General features: G+C 41.2%; 1 protein-coding gene across 1 annotated transcript in view; it reads right to left on the bottom strand.

The window, feature by feature from the left end:
- Positions 1-22,306, bottom strand: part of LOC115107665 (dermatan-sulfate epimerase-like) — a 29,776-nt gene that overhangs the window by 6,140 nt on the left and 1,330 nt on the right. The window contains exons 2-5 of the mRNA XM_029631163.2: positions 19,902-20,367; positions 14,787-15,040; positions 8,806-9,045; positions 4-211 (exon numbers count right to left, since the gene is read on the bottom strand). Coding sequence (XP_029487023.1) covers positions 4-211; positions 8,806-9,045; positions 14,787-15,040; positions 19,902-20,323 — 1,124 coding nt within the window. The 5' untranslated portion in view covers positions 20,324-20,367. The remainder of the gene's footprint in view (positions 1-3; positions 212-8,805; positions 9,046-14,786; positions 15,041-19,901; positions 20,368-22,306) is intronic.

Here is a 22,306-nt window from a genome sequence, read left to right on the forward strand (position 1 = left end):
CACCAGATGAACTCTGTGTGCAGTGTGCACCATCTCTGTCCCTTCCCGGCCTGTCCTGGCCCCTCCAACACCCGGTTCTGATGGATCAGTTCAGCCAGCCAATTCCCGCTGCCGTTCCTCATCACGTATCGGTCCAGGAACACCAGCTGGCTCTCAGGCCCGTAGAACCAATTGTAGTTGGAATCTGCTACGGCTACAGTCCTCTGGAACCCTGGTGAGATGGAACAGGCCAGGGCCAAGATCCATATGGATTATTTTACAGTTAAAATATAGGAGGAGGCAACTGCAATAGTGGCTTTTCATACTGGTTTGTTAGAGAAATATGATATGATAATGATAATGTTATTATCATAAAACTTACAAATTTGAAGTGACCGCTACATACTGATCAGTCCAAGGTCCAGTTTGGTTGTACAAACAATATACCTTCTTATGATTCAATCTTGAGTAGTCTACAAAATGTAAGAAATATGGTACATGTTGTATACATATACAGTGCATTCAGAAACTATTCATACCCTTTGACTTTTTCCACATTTTGATGTGTTACAGCCTGAATTCAAAATGTATAAAATATTTTTTTCCCTCACCCATCTAGAGACAATACCCCAAAATGACAAAGTGAAAACATGTTTTTTGCTAAAGTATTGAAAATGAAATACAGTATCTCATTTACATAAGTATACACACCCCTGAGTCAATACATGTTAGAATCACCATTGACAGTGATAACAGCTGAGTCTTTCTGGTTAAGTCTCTAAGAGCTTTCCACACCTGGTTTGTACAATATTTGCACATAATTATTTAAAAAATTCTTCAAACTGTGAAAACAGCCATTTTCAAGTCTTGCCATATATTTTCAAGCCGATTTAAGTCAAAACTGTAACTAGGCTACTCAGGAATAAGGACAATAACCAAAACACAAGACCAATTATAAAATGGGTGGTTCGAGCCCTGAATGCTGATTGGCTGACAGCCGTGATATATCACGGGTATACCATGGGTATGATAGAGAGCTGTTCTTATGCACGTAGCAATGTGGAGTTCCTGGACACAGCCCTTAGCCGTGGTATATTGGCCATATATCACAAACCCCTGAGGTGCCTTATTGCTATTATAAACTGGTTACCAATGTAATTAGAGCAGTAAATATAAATATTTTATCATACCGATGGTATACCCGTGATATACCACGGCTGTCAGCCAATCAGCATTCAGGGTTCGAACCACCCATTTTATAATTGGTCTTGTGTTATAGGTTATTGTCCTACTAAAAGGTGAATTTCATCTCCAAGTGTCTGGTGTCTGGTGGAAAGATGACTGAACAATGTTTTCCTCTAGGATTTTGCCTGTGCTTTTTATCTTGGAAAACTCCTCAGTCCTTAACGATTACAAGCATACCCATAACATGATGCAGCCACCACTATGCTAAAAAATGTGGAGAGTGGTACTCAGTAATGTGTTGTATTGGATTTGCTCCAAACATAACACATTGTATTCAGGACAAAAAGTGAATTGCTTTGCCACATTTGTTTCAGTATTACTTTAGTGCCTTGTTGCAAACAGGATGCATGTTTTGGAATATTTTTTATTCTGTACAGTTTTCCTTCTTTTCGCTCTATCAATTAGGTTAGTATTGTGGAGTAACTACAGCATTGTTGATCCATCCTCAGTTTTCTCCTCTCACAGCCATTAAACTCTGTAACTGTTTTAAAGTCACCATTCGCCTCATGGTGAAATCCCTGAGCGATTTCCTTCCTCTCCGGCAACTGAGTTAGGAAGGACGCCTGTATCTTTGTTGTCACGACTTCTGCCGAAGTCGGCCTTTCTCCTTGTTCGGGTGGTGTTCGGCGGTCGACGTCACCGGCTTTCTAGTCACCATCGATCCATGTTTCAGTTTCGTTTTGTTTTGTCTGTATTACACACACACCTGGTTTCTATTACATATCACGTTCCTTATTTAACCCTCTGGCATACATTCCTGTTCTGTCCGTGATTGTTTATGTTGTTAGTGGTTGTGTTTTGTGCTAGTATTTTTTGTATGTTCCTATTTGGAATTTTGCTTGATATTTTGAGTAAACTCAGTTATGTTAATACCTGTGTCCTGCGCCTGACTCCGCTATAACTCTGCACCCAATCGCTGACATTTGTATTGACTGGGTGTATTGATACACCATCCAAAGTGTCATTAATTACTTCACAGGCAGATGTGTCATTAATTACTCAAAGGAATATTCAATGTCTGCTTTTTTACCCATCTACCAACAGGTTCCCTTCTTTGCTAGGCACTGGAAAACCTCCATGGTCTTTGTGGATGAATCTGGGTTTGAAATTCACTGCTCGACGAAGCGACCTTACAGATAATTGTATGTGTGTGGTACAGAGATCAGGTAGTTCTTCAAAAATCATGTTAACCACTATTATTGCTAAATGTTTACTCCTGAACTTATTTAGGCTTGCCATAACAAATTATGTTTTTAGAAATGTTTACAAATTAATAAAAAATTGAAATGCTGAAATGTTTTGAGTCAATTACTATTCAAACTTTATGTGTAAGGACAGACTACAGGGAGTGAATGTTTAACAAATAATGTACATGAAATAAAACCCGGACAGCGTCTGGACAGGGGAAACATAACGACATTAATGCTGACACTGGGATCAAACCGAGAAACAGACAGATATAGGAGGGAGAATCAACAAAGGAATGGAGTCCAGGTGAGTACAAATACGCGCGGGTGCGCGTAACGATGGTGACAGGTGTGCGTAATGATGGGCAGCCTGGCGCCCCTGAGCGCCAGGAAGGGGGAGCAGGCAGGACATATTGACTGAAGACATTACAGCTTTGAATTTTTAAATTCATTTTGTTAACATTTCTAAAAACATTTCCACTTTGACATTATGGGTTATTATGTGTAGGCCAGTGACACAAAATTTCTATTTAATAACATTTTTATTCAGACTGTAACACAACAAAATGTTTAAAAAAGTCAAGGGTTTTGAATACTTTCTGAAGGCATTGTAGAATCTTAATTTAAGGCAGTTTGCTACAGCAGGAAAATAATCCTGCAGCAACAGGAAATGTGAATTATTATGTGGATTATAAATATGAATTATTATGTGGATTATTATATATTTGTATAAACACTTAGAAGCCTTTGTTAAACCTCAAATACACTGTAAATCTTACATATGTAGCTTCAACAGAATTTTTGCATTTTTAACACAAATGTAAAAAATGCATGGCATGCCATGTCCTAAAAGGGAAAGAGAAACTACAGGCCCTGTTGAAATTAGCATCTCCCTAGCTTTATTGCTGAAGCCATTTCCCCAAAACACACGGTTCCCATAAATTTAGCTTACTCTCAGGATCTAAGAAGAATGTCAGTTTGGCATTAAACGGTATATTAAAATCTAGCAACCAGTAGTAAATATTTAACCACAATAAATTGTTTATAAGTCAAAAACAACAACAGCAATAACCAAAATCAGACAGTGCACTGTCACACCCTGATCTGTTTCACCTGTCTTGTGCTTGTCTCCACCCCCTACCAGGTGTCTCCCAGTTATCTCCTGTGTATTTATACCTGTGTTTTCTGTTTGTCTGTGCCAGTTTGTCTTGTCTTGTCAGGTCTTATCAGCGTGTTTCCTGGTTCGCCTGCTCTCAACTTTGTTTTTCTAGTCTTCCCGGACCTATCTGCATGTCCTGAGCCTGCCTGCCGTTCTGTCCCTGTTTGACCCAGCCTTGGATTACGAACCTCGACCTGCCCTTTGCCTGCCCCTTTGTAAAATACTTCGGTGTAAAGTACTTCAAGTTGAAGTCGGAAGTTTACATACACTTAGGTTGAAGTCAGTAAACTCATTTTTCAACCACTCCACAAATTTATTGTGAACAAACTATAGTTTTGGCAAGTCGGTTAGGACATCTACTTTGTGCATGACACAAGTAATTTTTCCAATAATTGTTTCCAGACAGATTATTTCACTTATAATTCACTGTATCACAATTCCAGTGGGTCAGAAGTTTACATACCTTAAGTTGTCTATACCTTTAAACAGCTTGGAAAATTCCATAAAATGCTTTACAAACTTCTGATAGGCTAATTGACATCATTTGAGTCAATTGGAGGTGTACCTGTGGATGTATTTCAAGGCCTACCTTCAAACTCAGTGCCTCTTTGCTTGACATCATGGGAAAATTAAAATAAATCAGACAAGATATTAGAAACAAATTGTGGACCTCCACAAATCTGGTTCATCCTTGGGAGCAATTTCAAAACACCCGAAGGTACCACGTTCATCTGTACAAACAATAGTATGCAAGTATTAACACCATGGGACCACGCAGACCTCAAACCGCTCAGGAAGGAGATGCGTTCTGTCTCCTAGAGATGAACGTACTTTGCGAAAAGTGCAAATCAATGTGCGAATCAAATCAATGTGCGAAAAGTGCAAATCAATACCAGAACAACAGCAAAGGACCTTGTGAAGATGCTGGAGGAAACAGGTACGAAAGTATCTCTATCCACATTAAAACGAGTCCTATATCAACATAACTTGATTGGCCGCTCAGCAAGGAAGAAGCCACTGCTCCAAAACTACCATAAAAAAGACAGACTACGGTTTGCAACTGCACATGGGGACAAAGATCGTCCTTTGGAGAAATGTCATCTGGTCTGAAGAAACAAAAATAGAACTGTTTGGCCATAATGACCATTTTTATGTTTGGAGGAAAAATGGGGAGGCTTGCAATCTGAATAACACCATCCCAACCGTGAAGCACTGGGGTGGCAGAATCATGTTGTGGGGGTGCTTTGCTGCAGGAGGGACTGGAGCACTTCACAAACTAGATGGCATCATGAGGTTGAAAAATTATGTGGATATATTGAAGCAACATCTCAAGACATCAGTCAGGACGTTAAGGCTTGGTCACAAATGGGTCTTCCAAATGGTCAGTGACCCCAAGCATACTTCCAAAGTTGTTGCAAAATGGCTTAAGGACAAAAAAGTCAAGGTATTGGAGTGGCCATCACAAAGCCCTGACCTCAATCCGATAGAAAATGTGTGACCAGAACTGAAAAAGCGTGTGCGAGAAGGAAGGCTACTTGAAACATTTGACCCAAGTTAAACAATTTAAAGGCTATGCTACCAAATACTAATTGAGTGTATATAAATGTCTGACCCATTGGGAATGTGATGAAAGAAATAAAATCTCAAATAAATAATGCTCTCTACTATTATTCTGACATGAGATGGCAGATGGAAGGGAGGTTGTTGCGGCAGGTGCTGCTTCTCCTCCAGATGCTCTTATTGTGTCTAAAACATCAGGTGTACGCCGACCCCAGCTAAGTAACTCATGCAAAGATTTAAAGCGCAATTCTGTGTTTTATCTCCAGTACATTGCCATGATTGTCAGTCATGTAGCTGCTCTACTGATAATCTCATTGCGTCCTTGCTGGGATGACACAATCAATCTACTGCCGGAGAATATCAACACCAAACACATTGGTTTACCGTTCCACAGGAGCGGACAGTACACAGCATACCATAATGTTCTGAATAATGGCCAAGTCTACCTCACTCCCTATTCCACTGAACCGCCAACATTTATCGGAAACTGTTAAACTACCTGTTCACTACCCTCCTGCTCTCCGGGGATGTGCAACTCAATCCTGGGCCTAACATCTCCGAGCCAGCGATACTCACCGGAGTGGAAAGCAGTGTATGGCCTTTGTCCAAGATGGACAAAGGGGGCGTTGTTGGGGCTGTGTTTCTGGACCTAAGGAAGGCTTTTGATACTGTTAACCATGAGGTTCTCATCACAAAATTGTCCAAGTTCAACTTTTCCCCCGATGCCTTGAGATGGATGAAATCATACCTTGAAGGCAGAACTCAGTGTGTCAGAGTGAGCAATGAGATGTCACCCACTCTTAGTTATGATGTGGGCGTGTCCCAAGGGTCAATACTGGGGTCCCTCCTGCTCAGCCTGTACATTAATGATCTGCCTTCTGTCTGTACTGGGTCTGAAGTTCAAATGTATGCAGATGATACAGTGATATATGCGCATGCAAAGAGCAAACAACAAGCTGCACAAGAACTCACTACAGTAATGGTCCAGGTTACAAAGTGGCTCAGTGACTTGTGTTTGCATCTCAATGTAAAAGAAACTGTCTGCATGTTCTTCACAAAGAGGGCAACCATTGCTACTGAGCCAGATGTCTATGTGTCAGGGGATAATCTCCAGGTGGTATCGGATTTTAAGTACCTTGGCATCATACTTGATTCCAACCTCTCTTTTAAAAAGCAGGTGAAAAAGGTAATTCAAATAACCAAATTCAACCTAGCTAATTTCCGATTTATATGAAATTGTTTGACTACAGAGGTAGCAAAACTGTACTTCAAATCTATGACACTCTCCCACTTAACATACTGCTTGACTAGTTGGGCCAAAGCTTGCTGTACAACATCAAAACCCATTCAGTCTGTCTACAAACATGCTCTCAAAGTGCTTGATAGAAAGCTCAATAGCCATCATCACGGTTACATCCTCAGAAAGCATGAGCTCCTGAGTTAGGAAAATCTTGTGCAATACACCGACGCATGTCTTGTATTCAAGATCCTAAATGACCTGAAATGACCTCCACTCAGCATTTTTGTTAAACAGAAAACCCAAACATATGGCAGCAGATCCACAAGGTCTGCCATGAGAGGTGACTGTATATTTCCCTTAATTATGGAAAAGCACCTTTAGTCAATCTGCTTTCTCTGTGAGAGCTTCCCATGTCTGGAACACACTGCCACCAGACACACATAACTGCACCACCTATCACACTGTCACAAAAAAACATGCAGACAGGGCCAATCAGATTTGTGAACAAAAAACATGCAGACAGGGCCAATCAGATTTGTGAACAAAAAACATGCAGACAGGGCCAATCAGATTTGTGAACAAAAAACATGCAGCATCACAAAAAACATGCAGACAAGGCCAATCAGATTTGTGAACATAATCACTAGCTGTGTATTGCCGCTTTCCATGTTGTCTGTAGCTTGTGAGGTGTGGAAACACTTTGTTGCTTTTATGGATTTTTGTGCTATGTTGCTCTGTCTGCATGCTATTTCTTGCTTGTCCTATGTTGCTCTGCGTGTGCTCACTGCTCATTGATTGTCTGTATTGTAATTGTTTTAATAACCTGCCCAGGGACTGTGGTTGAAAATTAGCCAGCTGGCTAAAACCGGCACGTTTACTGAAACGTTGATTAATGTGCATTGTCCATGTAAAAATGAAAATAAACTCAAACATTTCACATTCTTAAAATAAAGTGGTGATCCTAACTGACCTAAGACAGGGAATATTTACTAGGATTAAATGTCAGGAATTGTGAAAAACTGAGTTTAAATGTATTTGGCTAAGGTGTATGTAAACTTCCGACTTCAACTGTAAGTACAAAGTACAAAACATAAGTCATTTTTTGAGGTATCTTTACTTTACTATTTATATTTTTAACAACTTTTAATTTTACTCCACTACATTCCTAAAGAAAATAATTTACTTTTTACTCCATACATTTTCCCTGACACCCAAAAGTACTCGTTACATTTTGAATGCTTAACAGGACAGAAAAGGTCCAATTCACGCACTTATCAAGAGAACATCCCTGGTCATCCCTTACTGCCTCTGATTTGGCGGACTCACTTAACACAAATGCTTCATTTGTAAATTATGTCTGATTGTTGGAGTGTGCCCCTGACTATCCGTAATCTTAAAAAACAAGAAAATTGTGCCGTCTGGTTTGCCTTATATAAGGAATTTTACTTTTGATATTTAAGTATATCTTTGAAATTCCATTTACTTTTGATACTTAAGTATATTTAAAATCAAATACCTTTAGACTTTTACTCAAGTAGTATTTTACTGGGTGACTTTCACTTTTACTTTAGTCATTTTCTGTTAAAGGTATCTATACTTTTACTCAAGTATGATAATTGGGTACTTTTTCTACCACTGGTAAAATAAATATTCTGAGTATGGAACTATCCGCCTCCTGTGTCTGCATCTGGGTCACATCCTGAGCTGTGATAGTGCACAAGCGGTGTGATACTAGGTGTGTGTGTTTCCCATTCTGAAATACCGTCTGTTTACAACATTCCTGCCGTGATGCAAAGCTAGATCTTGGACAAACAAATGCCTCATGCCGAATATGGTGGGATTCCAAATCTAGATCTCCTACAGCTGCTCAGCCCCAGTCAATACAATACAATACAAAGTGTTGGGAGGAGGCCCTTCCTCCAGCACTGCCCTCCCCCTGACTTTCAGACAGTCAGCCAGAAAAGGACAGGAGAGCAGAGGAGAGGGATCAGCACAGCTCTGACAGACCTCCAGGAAGCTATTAAGTGCACGCATGCATATCCCATATCAGGACAAATGAGTAGTTACACTCTCTAACATGGTGGTAATGCACTCGGGGGGTTTCATACCTAATCTACTTAGAACTTGGGAAACATTGCCAAGAAGGACGCTGGCTGGATGCAGGGCCAGGGTGGGTGCCTCAGCAGTTCACTAAGGCATTTATGAACACTTATTCACAGATTGTTGACTGGCACTGTATTTCCTTTAAAAAATGGTATTGCTCCCTATACAATATCCATATGACCTTTTAATATATCACGTGATATCTAGACTGCACAGTTAGAGGTAAAAAGTCAATAGAACCAAGCAACTTCTGCAAAAGGAAACATTAATTATGTTCTATGCAATTGAATGGCAGAGCAGAGCAGAGTATACAACATCAATTGTTGTATTACCTGGCAGGATGGTCCTGTACATGAATGCAAAGTGTTTGTGGAGCCAGGGGTGGTCGAAGTGGCTGATGGAGAAGTGTCTCTGCACCAGGAATAAGTACTGGAATAGAGAGCGGGTGGTGTAGGTCCCGTAGGCCACGCCCTCGTACAGCGAGCCGTCCGTCACATCCTGGAGGAGCACCATAGACTTCTCCATGATGGCCAGAACCTGCTTAGTCCACAGGTAGGCCTCCTGCAGATAACCTGGAACAGAACAGAGGAGAAACCAGGGTCAGCTTAGTGGGTTTGAGATAGATTGCTGTCAGCCACCTAAAGTGTTTGTTGCATTGACTTTAACTAAGTAACTAGGTGTAATATGTGGTCTAAAGTGAGGTACTGTAGTTGTAAATGCAGTTAAAGCTACTCAGTCATTTAAAATTCAGATTTCTTCATTTCCAGGGACTTCATACTCACGTTATATGGAAAGCATGATACTACCATACTAGACTAATGTATAGCCTCTCTGCCTCTCTCTCTCTCTCGCTCTCTGGATCACACACAGAGTTTACTATGAGAAGAAGTGACCACATAAACACTCCAGCCACACTTCATTGAGGAATCCCAGTCCTTCACTGGTGCCTGGCAGCTACCTAGTGGACTGGCTCCAGCCACCCACTCACCGGTGCCCACAGCCCAGCCCCTGAGCCGGAGTCCACCCCTGTGTTTGGTTTGGGCTAGCAGATCAGTGGCCTACACAGAGCAGGTATTTACCATTAAACAGGAACTGCAGGCACACAAAGACCACATTTACACAAACAGCATCTCACTACACAAATGCCCACACTCCGGTTCCATACTCTCAAGTCCATACACTGTTTGGACGGTTCTGCATTTTCCATTTTTAGACAAGGGCATCATGTAGGAATTAATGAACCAACATTTTTTATATAATTACAATAGAATATAAAAAGTACATAGAAAATAATAGAAAAAAATACATAGAATTAAATCAAGTCAGGGGAATACCCAAACTAATCTGATTAATTTTATAAAGTCAAAAGATCCAATAATCTTAATGACCAGTAAGAAATTCTACCACCCATGACATCACGTACAGTAACACTGTGCTCTAGCCATGACCTCCACAATCGATCTGGAGCCTAATGATGTGCCTCAGTTTACCTAATGACTGGCTGAGTGGATAATGCTGCTGTCATGCTGGGGCCTTATCTATGGCTTCTCTTCAGCCATGCTGTTAGTGATGTTACTGGCTCTGGAGCTCTGGAGCCCTCATCAGTACACATTAGTTGCCCGCACCATGACGCTGTGGTTCGCAGGAATGTGGGAGGTCAAGGGATTTACTATTTATATGGTGCCATTTGACTTGCCTTCTACTCCTTTGAGTTTTTAAAAAACAAATTATGATTTGATGAGCCATTAAAAGAGAAGTTCTCTTTTTTACAACCAAATCTCTATTTTTGATTTAAATGGCATGTTCTAGAAGGGTCCAAACACCTATTTTGTGATTTGACATGTTTTAGAGAAACTTACCCCAAACAGCAAATCACTTCCTCATCCTCATTGTGTAGTATGGGGGCCCTAAAAAACATGAACAAAATAAAAAATAAAACACCTCAAAACGTCCTTTTAGAAACAGAAAAGCTTTGTGATGCAGGTCTTTAGATGTTGTACACATGAAGTTGTGTCATTCTGAACTTTATCCGCAACGTTATATGCCCTTTCCCGCAACTCGAGCCGTCCCATTTTCTGTGTAGCCTGCTGCTATAGATAACTGCCGAAATAAAGGAAACACCAACATATAGCGTCTTAATAAGGCTGTTGGGCCACCACATGCAAGAACAGCTTCAATGCACCTTGGCATAGATTCTACAAGTGTCTGGAACTTCCTGTGTGGAAGTACCCCATGCTTTCAATATACTTTGTATCACTCGTTTACTCAAGTGTTTCTTTTCTTTTGGCAGTTACCTGTAAAATGGACGGAGATGTATCGCTCGAGACACAACAAAATGGAAAATAACGTTGCGGATAAAGTTCGGAATTACACAATTTAATGTGTACAACATCCAAAGACCTACATCACAATACTGAGAGCTTTGCCAATTCTAAAATTATGTATTTGGGTGTTTTTTTGGAGCCTTGTTGGGGGATTTGCTGTCCGGGGAAAGTTTCTCTAAATTTGTGAAATCACAAAAAAGGTGTCTGGACCCAGTTGAGGAAAATTCCTGAAACCTCTTGTTTCATTTCTAAGAATGAACAAAGAATGATTTCTAAGAATGAAATAACCAAATATGACATAGGTTAAATGCAATGATAGTGGGCTGACAAGAGTTTCTGCTTCATTTATTGACATGATGCCAATCAAGTGGGTTTAGATTATACAAGGTGGGAGAATCAACAAGTCTAGACAATTGCTTAAAGCTGAGAGTATTGGCAAAATCATTTTCCATACTGTACCCACCGGGCAAAGACGGCAGATCTACAGTACCAGTCAAAAGTTTGGACACACCTACTAATTCATGGGTTTTTCTTTTCTTTTTCAATTGTATACATTGTAGAATAATAGTGAAGACATAATAACTATGAAATAACACATATGGAATCATGTAGTAACCCAAAAAGTTTTTAACGAATCAAAATATATTTTAGATTTTAGACACTTCAAAGTAGCCAGCCTTTGTCTTGATGAAAGCCATGCTGGTTAAGTGTGCCTTGAATTCACCAGCAAAGCACTCCCACACCATCACACCTCCTCCTTGATGCTTCACGGTGGGAACAACACATCTGGAGATCATCCGTTCACCTACTCTGCATCTCACAAAGACAGCGGTTTGAACCAAAAATCTCAAATCTGGACTCATCAGACCAAAGGACAGATTTCCACCAGTCTAATGTCTATTGGTTTGTGTTTTTTGGCCCAAGCAAGTCTCTTCTTCTTATTGGTGTCCTTTAGTAGTGGTTTCTTTGCAGCAATTCGACCATTAAGGCCTGATTCACGCAGTCTCCTCTGAACAGTTGATGTTGAGATGTGGCTGTTACTTGAACTATGTGAAGCATTTATTTGGGCTGCAATTTTTGAGGCTGGTAACTCTAATGAACTTATCCTCTGCGGCAGAGGTAACTCTGGGTCTTCCTTTCCTGTGGGCGGTCTTCATGAGAGCCAGTTTCATCATAGCGCTTGATGGTTTTTAAGACTGCACTAGAAGAAACTTTCAAAGTTCTTGACATTTTCTGGATTGACTGACCTCCATGTCTTAGGGTTTGATGGACTGTCATTTCTCTTCACTTATTTGAGCTGTTCTTGCCATAATATGGACTTGGTATTTTTCCAAATAGGGCTATCTTCTCTATACCACCCCTACCTTGTCACAACACAACTGATTGGCTCAAACTCATTGAGAAATTCCATAAATGAACTTTTAACAAGGCACACCTGTTAATTGAAATGCATTCCAGGTGACTACCTCATGAAGCTGGTTGAGAGAATGCCAAGAATGTGCAAAGCTGTCATCAAGGCAAATATAAAATATATAGTCAAAATAGTCAAAATAAAGAAAACCCTTGAATGAGTAGTTGTGTCCAACCTTTTGACTGGTACTTTTCTATTTGACATCTGATAAAGTTCTCAACAAACTGTCAAAATGTAAACCAACCCTGTTGTTAATTCGTGTTTGAATATGATGTAAATTACATTGAAATAACGAGGGAACTAGGTCGACTCAACCCATTTTGCCCATAGGTTATACAGTACGTGTAAAATAGACACTTTTTCACAAATCAATCAAGTGTTCATGTATAACAGCTTTTGTTTAAGGAAGCAACACAATGTAGTCTGATTGTGGCTATGACTTTGAATGTCTCCCAGAGTCCCAACATTCAACACTAAATAATACAACTTGAGCACTTGAGCACCTGGTGGCCGTAGCAGCCAGGTGGATGATTCAGGTCCTAGGGTGAAATCCTGATGGTTAAGTACGGATGAACCCATGGTAAACTACTGCACACATGGCTGTCCAATTAGGATCCCAGCAAGGCAGACCAGCCGCCAAGCGTCAACATGCAGACACCGGAATCCAGAATGCACTGATCCCATATCAGCTGCTGTCCTGCGATCTAGTCATCTAATCCACTCTCTCCCCGTGACTCTACCTTTGGATAGAGCCCATACAATATCCCTTCTGATGATAAGACTATAGTGTACACAGTAGCTATATGCTGAGATTAACTTTCTCATAGAGGTCTTAAAGAGGTTTTATGCTTTGGACAGATATGTCTTCCTTTATTTCCAACAGATGGAGCCTATCCCTTCCTTATAAATAAATGCTTCAATTGGGCTTTTTACGTCCCCTATAAAATAATACACATATTTTAAAGAGAGGTGCTGTATTCTTTCATAAATCTCAGTACTATAGACATGTGCAATACAATGGCTCTGAATTAAATGTGACATGAAGCCAATGTTTGCTAGGATTGATTTCTGGCAGAACCTTAGTGGCAAAGTTCCATTTCTTCACTGGGTTCTTGATAGAATAATATTTGCCTGTAATGTCATACTTTTGCACAGGATATGAATGATAAATTCATGACAAAGGAATGCAGGAAGTGAATATGCACACAGTAAAATAATTATGCCAGAGTTAGGCCCCTAAATGAACTGGTCCAAGAATGAGCAAGGTAACGGTTATCTGCCTTTTCTCAATCTGCTATACCCTATGCAAAAACTGTTAGTTAGTTAAGCTACCTTTTAACAATTTGCAGCTGATCAAAAACATACAGGTGCAAAGTCAGCTTTAACCATTTATACAGTCAGTACATAGACCCCAGGCCATGACCAAATGATGTTTATCTCCAAGGTAACAGAAGAGTTAACAACCAAAGCTGCTGGACCAAACTCGGTTTTTCCTGGACTTGAAACAAAAAAGCTGATTCAAAACAAAAGGGGTACTATAATTATCCAGTCTGCACCCCCCCCCCTCTCCTGCCCCCCCCCCCCTTTTTTTTCAACCCTCTGCTCAGTATCATAAACCAGACTCCAAGAAAAAACACGATGACCACAGTAATCTCCATAAACCTGCTGTCATTTAGTTCACATCAACTCTCATTCACACATCCCTTGTAAACAAAGCAAGATATACCATAGCACTGTTGGGAACAACAAGAACAACTTCACCTTCCTTTGGCCTCTCTGCCTCTCTGCCTGAAACGTCCAATAAAACACAACCAGGAAATTGAAAGCAAAACAATAGAAGGAACAGTTTTGAAATGAGCAGGAAATAATAAGGCCCTTTTTTCAGGCTTATGTTCCTTCCTTAAGTCTCTACTAAGAGAAACACTGGGAAAAGGTCAATCCAGAATGTTATGGAATCGTGTGGAGAGTCTCCGCTGGAGAAACAATTATGAGGGATTAAGTGCAGCTATGGAGAATAAACCCGGGCTCACTGAATGGAAATTCCATCCCAGAATGTTTGACTAACTCAGGATGTGACACAAGTTAACAAGAAGAGGCCACAGTATTCCAGGAACATGAATAGACTAAGTAAAAACTGGCCAATCTACTGGATCTACACTGAGTGTACAAAACATGCTCTTTCCATGACATAGATTGACCAGGTGAATCCAGATGAAAGCTATGATCCCTTAATGATGTCACTTGCTATATCCTCTCCAATCAGTTTAGATGAAGGGGAGGAGACAGGTTAATTAAGTATTTTTAATCCTTGAGACATGGATTTAAGTGCCTTTGAACAGGGTATTGTAGTAGCTGCCCGAAATATTGGTTTGAGTGGGTCATGAACTGCATCGCTGCTGGGTTTTTCACACTCAACAGTTTCCTGTGTGTATCAAGAATGATCCACCACCAAAATGACATGATCTAGGTTACAGAGTAAAAACTGTAGGAACCCTCTGAAATCTGATGATGTAATAATACATTTGTTTGTGTTTATCTGCACACACACGTTCACAGTGTATGGACCAGATGTACTCACCCTGGGCCATGTAGACCAGGCTGCCAGTGAGGAGAGCCACACAGTTGGTGGGCTGGTGGTTGTGCAGGTACTGGAAGCCCCAGCCGCGGATGTAGGACTTCTCATACATGAAGCGCGTAGCATTACCGATCACCCGCAGGAAGTGCTCCTGCTGCACCTTGCTCAGGTACTCATACAGGAAGTCATAGGCTGTAGCGAAGCCAACCAGAGAGTGGGCTACAGGAACCTCATCCCAAGGAGCATCTTTCACCAACCTGCAACACACAGAAAATGATTGATGAGTATAGTCCTCTGTGATAAATACAGATTTATATTGTGCCATTTCCTAACTTTGAAAGACTTAATACAATATGTAGTATCCTTACGAATAGTCTTGAATGAATTGAAATTCCTTTTTCACTCGAGCCCAAGGAAGGCAGCTAGAGCTTTCTCTCTTTTTTTTATTTTTTAAAACAACTAATTGAACGACATCTGTTCAATTATTTGAATTTCCATTTCCTTCATTTTTTTTTCTGTGAGCGCAATGAGCAGTTTCTCTGGAGATAAATCAGATCAAGTTCGAACTGAGCAATGTAGGAGGCTTTCCAAAAGGCCAATATTCTACAAAGTTTAGTGTAGAAAACATATTAATTAACTAACGTGGAATTTCTTGTCCATATAATCCATTGTGCACCTACTTGTCTGAGCTAAGACTGATATTTATTATTCAGCAGTCATAAAAGTATGCCTTATTTACTTTGAAAAACTACCAAAATAGTGACTTTGTCCGACAGCAACTCTATAGAGATGATGACTTGGAATCAAATAATAAAGTCATCAAATAGGCCTGAAAAAAATGTAATATACACAACAACTGAAATATTTGATTAAAGTGTGAATAAAGGATGGTTAAGTGATAAGCAGTAATGTGCAGTCACTACCATCATGGCATATGAAAAGTTGTATTATGTGTTGCTACAGCATTCAACTCACATAAAGCATAGTGCATTTAATGTCTAAAATCATTATCGAAACCAAAATCGATTGGTTATTAATTATTTTTTCATCGAACCAAAACCAAACTGACCTCAAAACAAACTATTCGCTCAGTACTATAAGCTACAACAAAAATAGAAAAAACTAACTACATATTCTTGTAAGTTAATTGTCATCGAAAGTGTAGACTTTAACTTTTTTTTCTCAGGCCCATTTTCTGATTTGGCAAAGATCTAAATAGCTTTCAGTTCTCTTTACCAAAAACAGCATCTTCACACATGCTTTAAAGTCCAACAACATATACTGCCTTTTAAAGTGATATATAGTGCACTATGTGCAATGTCAAAGTTAGCTGGCACCTCATACATTTTGAATGCTGACTGAATTGTTTTTTTAAGAGCTACTAATTGTGAAATTGGCAAATTAGTCCTTACCCATGCGATAATGTCATATAACACCTGCTAAGAGGTGTTAAAAAGGTCTTAAAAAGGTCTTAAAAAGCTCTCTCTGTGTAATTATAGTAAAAATGACAGTAAAATGTGGCAGTAAAATAAAAATCCAATAAGGGAATTGTATTTTGAGCAGTTACCATTAAAGTGCATGCCATGTAAATACATTTTCATCCCCATCTTGACAATCATTCTTCTCAGAACATATAAAAGACATACTGTAGGTAGAAATCCGTTCTACTCATCACATGGACCCATACACTTTACTCCGTGCCAAATATCAAAGAAGCTGCCTTACTTTAAAATGTGTTTTTTTTTTATCCCAGCTCAGATGTGGCAGGGCTTGCAAACTATTACGGACTACAAAGGGAGACCCAGCCGCGAGATGCCCAGTGAGTCGATCCTACCAGACGGGCTAAAGGCCTTTTGTGTTCGCTTTGAGGCACGCAACACTGAAGCATGCATGAGAGCACCAGCTGTTCTGGACGACTGTGTGATCACTCTCTCCGTAGCCGATGTGAGCAAGACCTTTAAACAGGTCAACATTCACAAGGCCGCGGGGCCAGACATATTTCCAGGACGTGTACTCAGAGCATGCGTGGACCAACTGACAAATGTCTTAAACTGACATTTTCAACCTCTCCCTCTCCGAGTCTATAATACCTACATGTTTCAAACAGACCACCATAGTTAACCTGCCTAAATGATTACTGCCGTGTAACACTCACTTCTTTGCTTTGAAAGACTGGTCATGGCTCACATCAACACCATCATCCCGGAAACCCTAGACCCACTACAATTCATATCCCGCCTCAACAGATCCACAGATGATGCAATCTCAATCGCACTCCACACTACCTTTCCCACCTGGACAAAAGGAACACCTACGTGAGAATGCTGTTCACTGACTACAGCTCAGCATTCAACACCATAGTGCCCACAAAGCTAAGGACCCTGGGATTAAACACCTTCCTCTTCAACTGGATCCTGGACTTCCTGACGGGTCGCCCCTAGGTGGTAAGGGTAGGCAACAACACATTTGCCACGCTGATCCTCAACACGGGGGCCTGTCAGAGCTACCCTCCTGTATTCCCTGTTCACCCACGACAACGATGAGACAGCCTATAGGGAGGATGTCAGAGACCTGGCAGTGTGGTACTAGGACAACAACCTCTCCCTCAACGTGAGTAAGACAAAGGAGCTGATCGTGGACTACAGGAAAAGGAGAGCCAAACAGGCCCCCATTAACAGGGCTGTAGTGGAGCGGGTCGAGAGATTCAAGTTCCTTGGTGTCCACATCACCAACAAACTATCATGGTCCAAACACACCAAAAACAGTTGTGAAGAGGGCACGACAATGCCTATTCTCCCTCAGTAGACTGAAAAGATTTGGCATGGGTCCCCAGATCCTCAAAAAGTTATACAGCTGCACCGTCGAGACCATCCTGACTGGCTGCATCACCGCCTGGTATGGCAACTGCTCGGTATCTGACTGTAAGGCGCTACAGAGGGTAGTGCGTATGGGCCAGTACATCACAGTCATCCAGGACCTATTTACTAGGCGGGGTCCCAGGAAGGCCCAAAAAATTGTCAAAGACTCCAGTCACCCAAGTCATACACTGTTCTCTCTGCTACCTCTTGCCATTACCTCGACTGACCTGTACCCCCTCACATTACCTCAATACCGGTACCCCCTGTATTATTTTATTTATAGTTATTTTATTGTGTTACTTTTTATATTTGTTTAAACTTGAATTAGTAAATATTTTCTTAACTCTATTTCTTGAACTGCATTGTTGGTTAAGGGCTTGTAAGTAAGCATTTCACAGTAAGGTCAACACCTGTTGTATTCAGCGCATGTGACAAATAAAATTGTATTTTATTTTATTCACACATATCAAAGATATGCAGCTACCCTCTGGCAGCATTTTTTCAATTTTATGTAACTAATACATTATTTCCACCTGTCAAAGAGCTGTGTAGAAGCTAAATGAATGTGCCTTCTACATGGGTAGAAATTAATTTGAATAAAAGGGGCACTGTTTTTTTTTGACGACAGTCTTTGGTTCACAAACCAAGTTTAATGCACTGTTAAAGTATTTAGAATGAGTACTGCTGTACTGTACTGTATATTACATTACGCCAAAGCACACAAGACGTCTCTTCTGTGTGTTTACACATGGACTGCCTTAAAATAAACCAGGGACCAGAGTACGCCACAAGCTGGAGTTTACCGGTCGGGAATATGGTTCTCCTCGACAAGTTGTCGGAGCCACTTTTAAGGATCCCTGTGAGATTCAGAAACTATAGTAAATGTGTGGCTGAGGAGAGTGCTCACATTGTATGTGGTTAAACTGGGAAAATGTGCTCAGTGGGTTTTCATTTGTTAACTTGTGCCATGGACAAATATTGTGAGAAGTATTGGCACTAATGCTTCTGGTCAGTACCTTGTCTCTCCCTCTGAACGGGGTGGCTAGATGCAGCAGCTAAAGACTAAGTAGAGGATTTAAACAATGAGGCTGAGGTAATGCTTTTTTCTGAAAAAGGAATGAGAGCTAAGGAGAAGGTGAAACTGGAAAAGGGAAGCCCTCTGACCATGAAGCTAAAAGCAAAGACGTTCTGAGAACGCAGGCGCCATGACTCCAAAATTGTTTGCGACAGTAAAATGCCTTGCCTCATATGTCAGAGACCCCTCCTTAACACTGAATTCCTTGGCTTGCGACGTGCAGAGAAAGCTTGTTATAAAGGACTTTATATACTGTACTGTTAGTGAAAATCTTAAAACCACAGAAGTTTCACAATCACAACCCTCACAGGAGGTCGGGGGTCATCTGAAGTACAGTACTGTTAAGGGTTGGTTAAAATACAGAAACAACATGCTATCTCATAGATGCCCTCTTCTTAGCCTATGATTTATGTGAACAAGTCTGCAGGATAGCCTAGTACGGTTAAATAAATATCATATACTTTTGATTCAAATATAACATAATTCAGACTTTAAGCGATTCCCTTCTGATTCTGTAGACTGGGACCGCCATTAGCACATCCTTTTGGTTGGGGGTGAACAATGTGAAATGCAGATAAGATTTCCCATGTAACCACTCAGAGAACCCCAGTCAAATGACTATCTCAGCCTCTGACCTCTAATCCAGAGCAGTAGTAGAGGCTGAAACCCTAGTCCTCCCATCCCACTGCACCAGGCCAGGCAGCTCAACATCTGAACATTTTATTTCCTTTCAACGGGGGCATGTTCAGCAGTGAATTCGAACAGCTGCTAAACATATTTCCTGGACCACAGGCCCATCGGACCACAATGCATCTCTACTTGCACGTCTGGCCATAAAGAAGGGGAGTAGGATTTGTCATGTATCCCCAGTGGGCAAATATTTATATTTGTCCCCAGAGGACAAATACATTAATTAAGCTGCAATTTTCTGCAATTGAGAAGCAAGTAATTCACTCAGGGGTTGAATTTGAGTATCTACGGTACACAGTAACTGTTCCCACAGGGGCTGAATTTGAGTAACTACTCAGAAACTGTTTCCATAGATTGTATCTCATATTTCTTGTCCCTATAAGTAGGGATGATGTTCACAGACAATTGATTGCATTTATATGTGCTTTCTGCAGCAATATCTCAGATAAGAAGATGTACACAAAAATATGGGAAAAACCAAGATAGAAAATATACCAACTAGGCTGAGCTGCCATCCTCTCCATGTAATCCTTGGCCAGGTCAAGGGCCCCGGCCCTGTGTGGGTAGAGCAGACAGAACATAGACAACACTCCCAGGTTGTTTCCATACACCTCGTTCCAGCGGGCGCTGTACTCGGCCGGGCTCCAGGGGGGCAGGTATTCCTCAGGGTGCTCCAGCATGGCCTCCCCCGCCTCGCGGATCCTTGCAGCCATCTCCCGGTGAGTCCCAGCCGCTGCCACCTGCAACTCCTCCACCTCACCCTGGCCGAAAAACAGCATGGGGTGTCCATCGTAGTTCCCTCCCATGAAGGGTATCCCTCCAGTGGGGTCCGTCTCCTCTCCCACCCCCGGGGACACCAGGGGCCACAGTAGACTTATGAAGAACGCTGTGGGGGCCCCTCTGGTGTAGGACCTCATCCTCACATCAGAGAGGGCGCTGTGGCATTTCCAACAGAGCTCAGCTGAGGAGGAAAGGAAAGGGGAGAGGAAAATACTTTTAGAAAGCTAGCCAGCCATATTCTCTCTCTCGACTCCCCAGCTTTTTCATACAAAGGGTGCATTCCTTGAATAATTGGATACAGCTGTATTCCTGATCATTCTGGCTATCCTCTACTGTTCTGAAAGGTTATTAAACACTACAAAACCATAGGACTTGCTGTAGACTGTCACAATTGAAAGGAAAGCTGAGCTCTGTTGTAAAAATGCAACTCTTATCTTTATGATTAATCATAACAGACCCCTCCCCCCCTCCTCCTCCCCCATGTGTGTCTTGAGAAGAGGTAGCAGTAATGTGTAAAGTGTGCTATGACATCTGTGTGTTCATCGCTATGATTCCTGGGGCCTAGTTCATTCTTGTATTGACAGTATCTCAGGCAGGTCTAGCCATGTACACCCACATAGTCAGACACGTTGTCCTCAACACTCTAAAGGTCATAGAGTCCCTGATTGGTATTCTTATTTATCAGTTCTACTGGTTTGACTTCACCGATGAGTAAGATGACATAGATACATTTGACACTATGGTAGTGCTAGTCTTCTCTTCTCATGAACATGGACGTACATTCCAGGACCTTACTCTTGGCACTTGTCTAACAGAAAACCATTTGGTGGTGATTTGAAGGTTGTCTAGAGAGTCTAGACTCTGGGCAGTTCCATTGGCATGAGTTGTCTGTTGTGTATTATGCTACACTATTTAGTTTTACCTAGCAGTGTTCTGTTCGAGACCACCTTAAGCGAGACTGATTCAAGACCAAGACTGGAGCGAATTGAGTCTGAGTCTGAGTCAAGACCAAGACCAGAGGGGGGGGGGAGCAAGACCGAGTCAAGACCAAGACCGGGAGGGGGACGAGAGGTTTGAGATTGAGTCAAGACCAAGACCAGAAAAATGTGAGTCCAATTCAAGACCATGACTGTAATTTTGTAAAATCGTCACCATGACAAGAGTTCAACATGTCCAGTAGAACATATGGATTCTTTAGACAGAGAAAGGCTAAGGATGTATAAAATAATACAAATAATAATTGTTATATTATTTTCAATGATGTTCTGATTAAATCTATTCAGTTTTTGTTAGAAAGGAAAGGAGTATAACACTGAAGAGAAAAAAAAGATCCAATCAGGATTTTTCTATGGTGGTCTCTGGGGAGATAAATCAGCCATTGGCTAGGCCATCAGAAGCTTGATAGAAGGCATCTGACATTCAATTGTATTAGGGCAACGTTTTTGAGTGACAGTGGAATCAACCAATCACATTGACGTGTAATGGGTTGGACCGTTTTTACAAAAATGCATGGAAACTTATGCCTTCTCGAAGGCCAACAGGTCCCTGTGCAATAGCGAGCAACGGTTTAACTACCTAGCCTTTGTTGTAGGCTAGTTTGCAGTGGCTGCAGCAGGTGTTATCGAAGAGGATGTTGTTGCTAATTTGTTAGCGTCTCCCTTTTAAACAATAACTTTCAACAAGAAGTTAAGTTTCAAATGATCATCATCAGGTAAGTGGAACTGTGCTTTTTATTGCAGTTTGCATGCTGTTGTTAGCCATCTCTTTTAAAATAACTTCAACTACATGACCAAAAGTATGTGGACACTTGCTCATCGAATATCTCATTCCAAAATCATGGGCATCAACATGGAGTTGGTCCCCCCTTTGTTGCTATAACAGCCTCCACTCTTCTGGGAACGCTTTCCACTAGATGTTGGAACATTGCTGCAGGGACATGCTTCCATTCAGCCACAAGAGCATTAGTTACAGTAGGTCGGGGACTGATGTTTGGCTCGCAGTCGTTCCAATTTATCCCAAAGGTGTTCAATGGGGTTAAGGTCTGAGCTCTGTGCAGGACAGTCAAGTTCTTCCACACTGATCTCGACAAAGCATTTCTGTATGGACCTCACTTTATGCAC

Source organism: Oncorhynchus nerka, linkage group LG24 (assembly GCF_034236695.1).
Source record: "Oncorhynchus nerka isolate Pitt River linkage group LG24, Oner_Uvic_2.0, whole genome shotgun sequence".
NCBI classification, from domain to species: Eukaryota; Metazoa; Chordata; class Actinopteri; order Salmoniformes; family Salmonidae; genus Oncorhynchus; species Oncorhynchus nerka.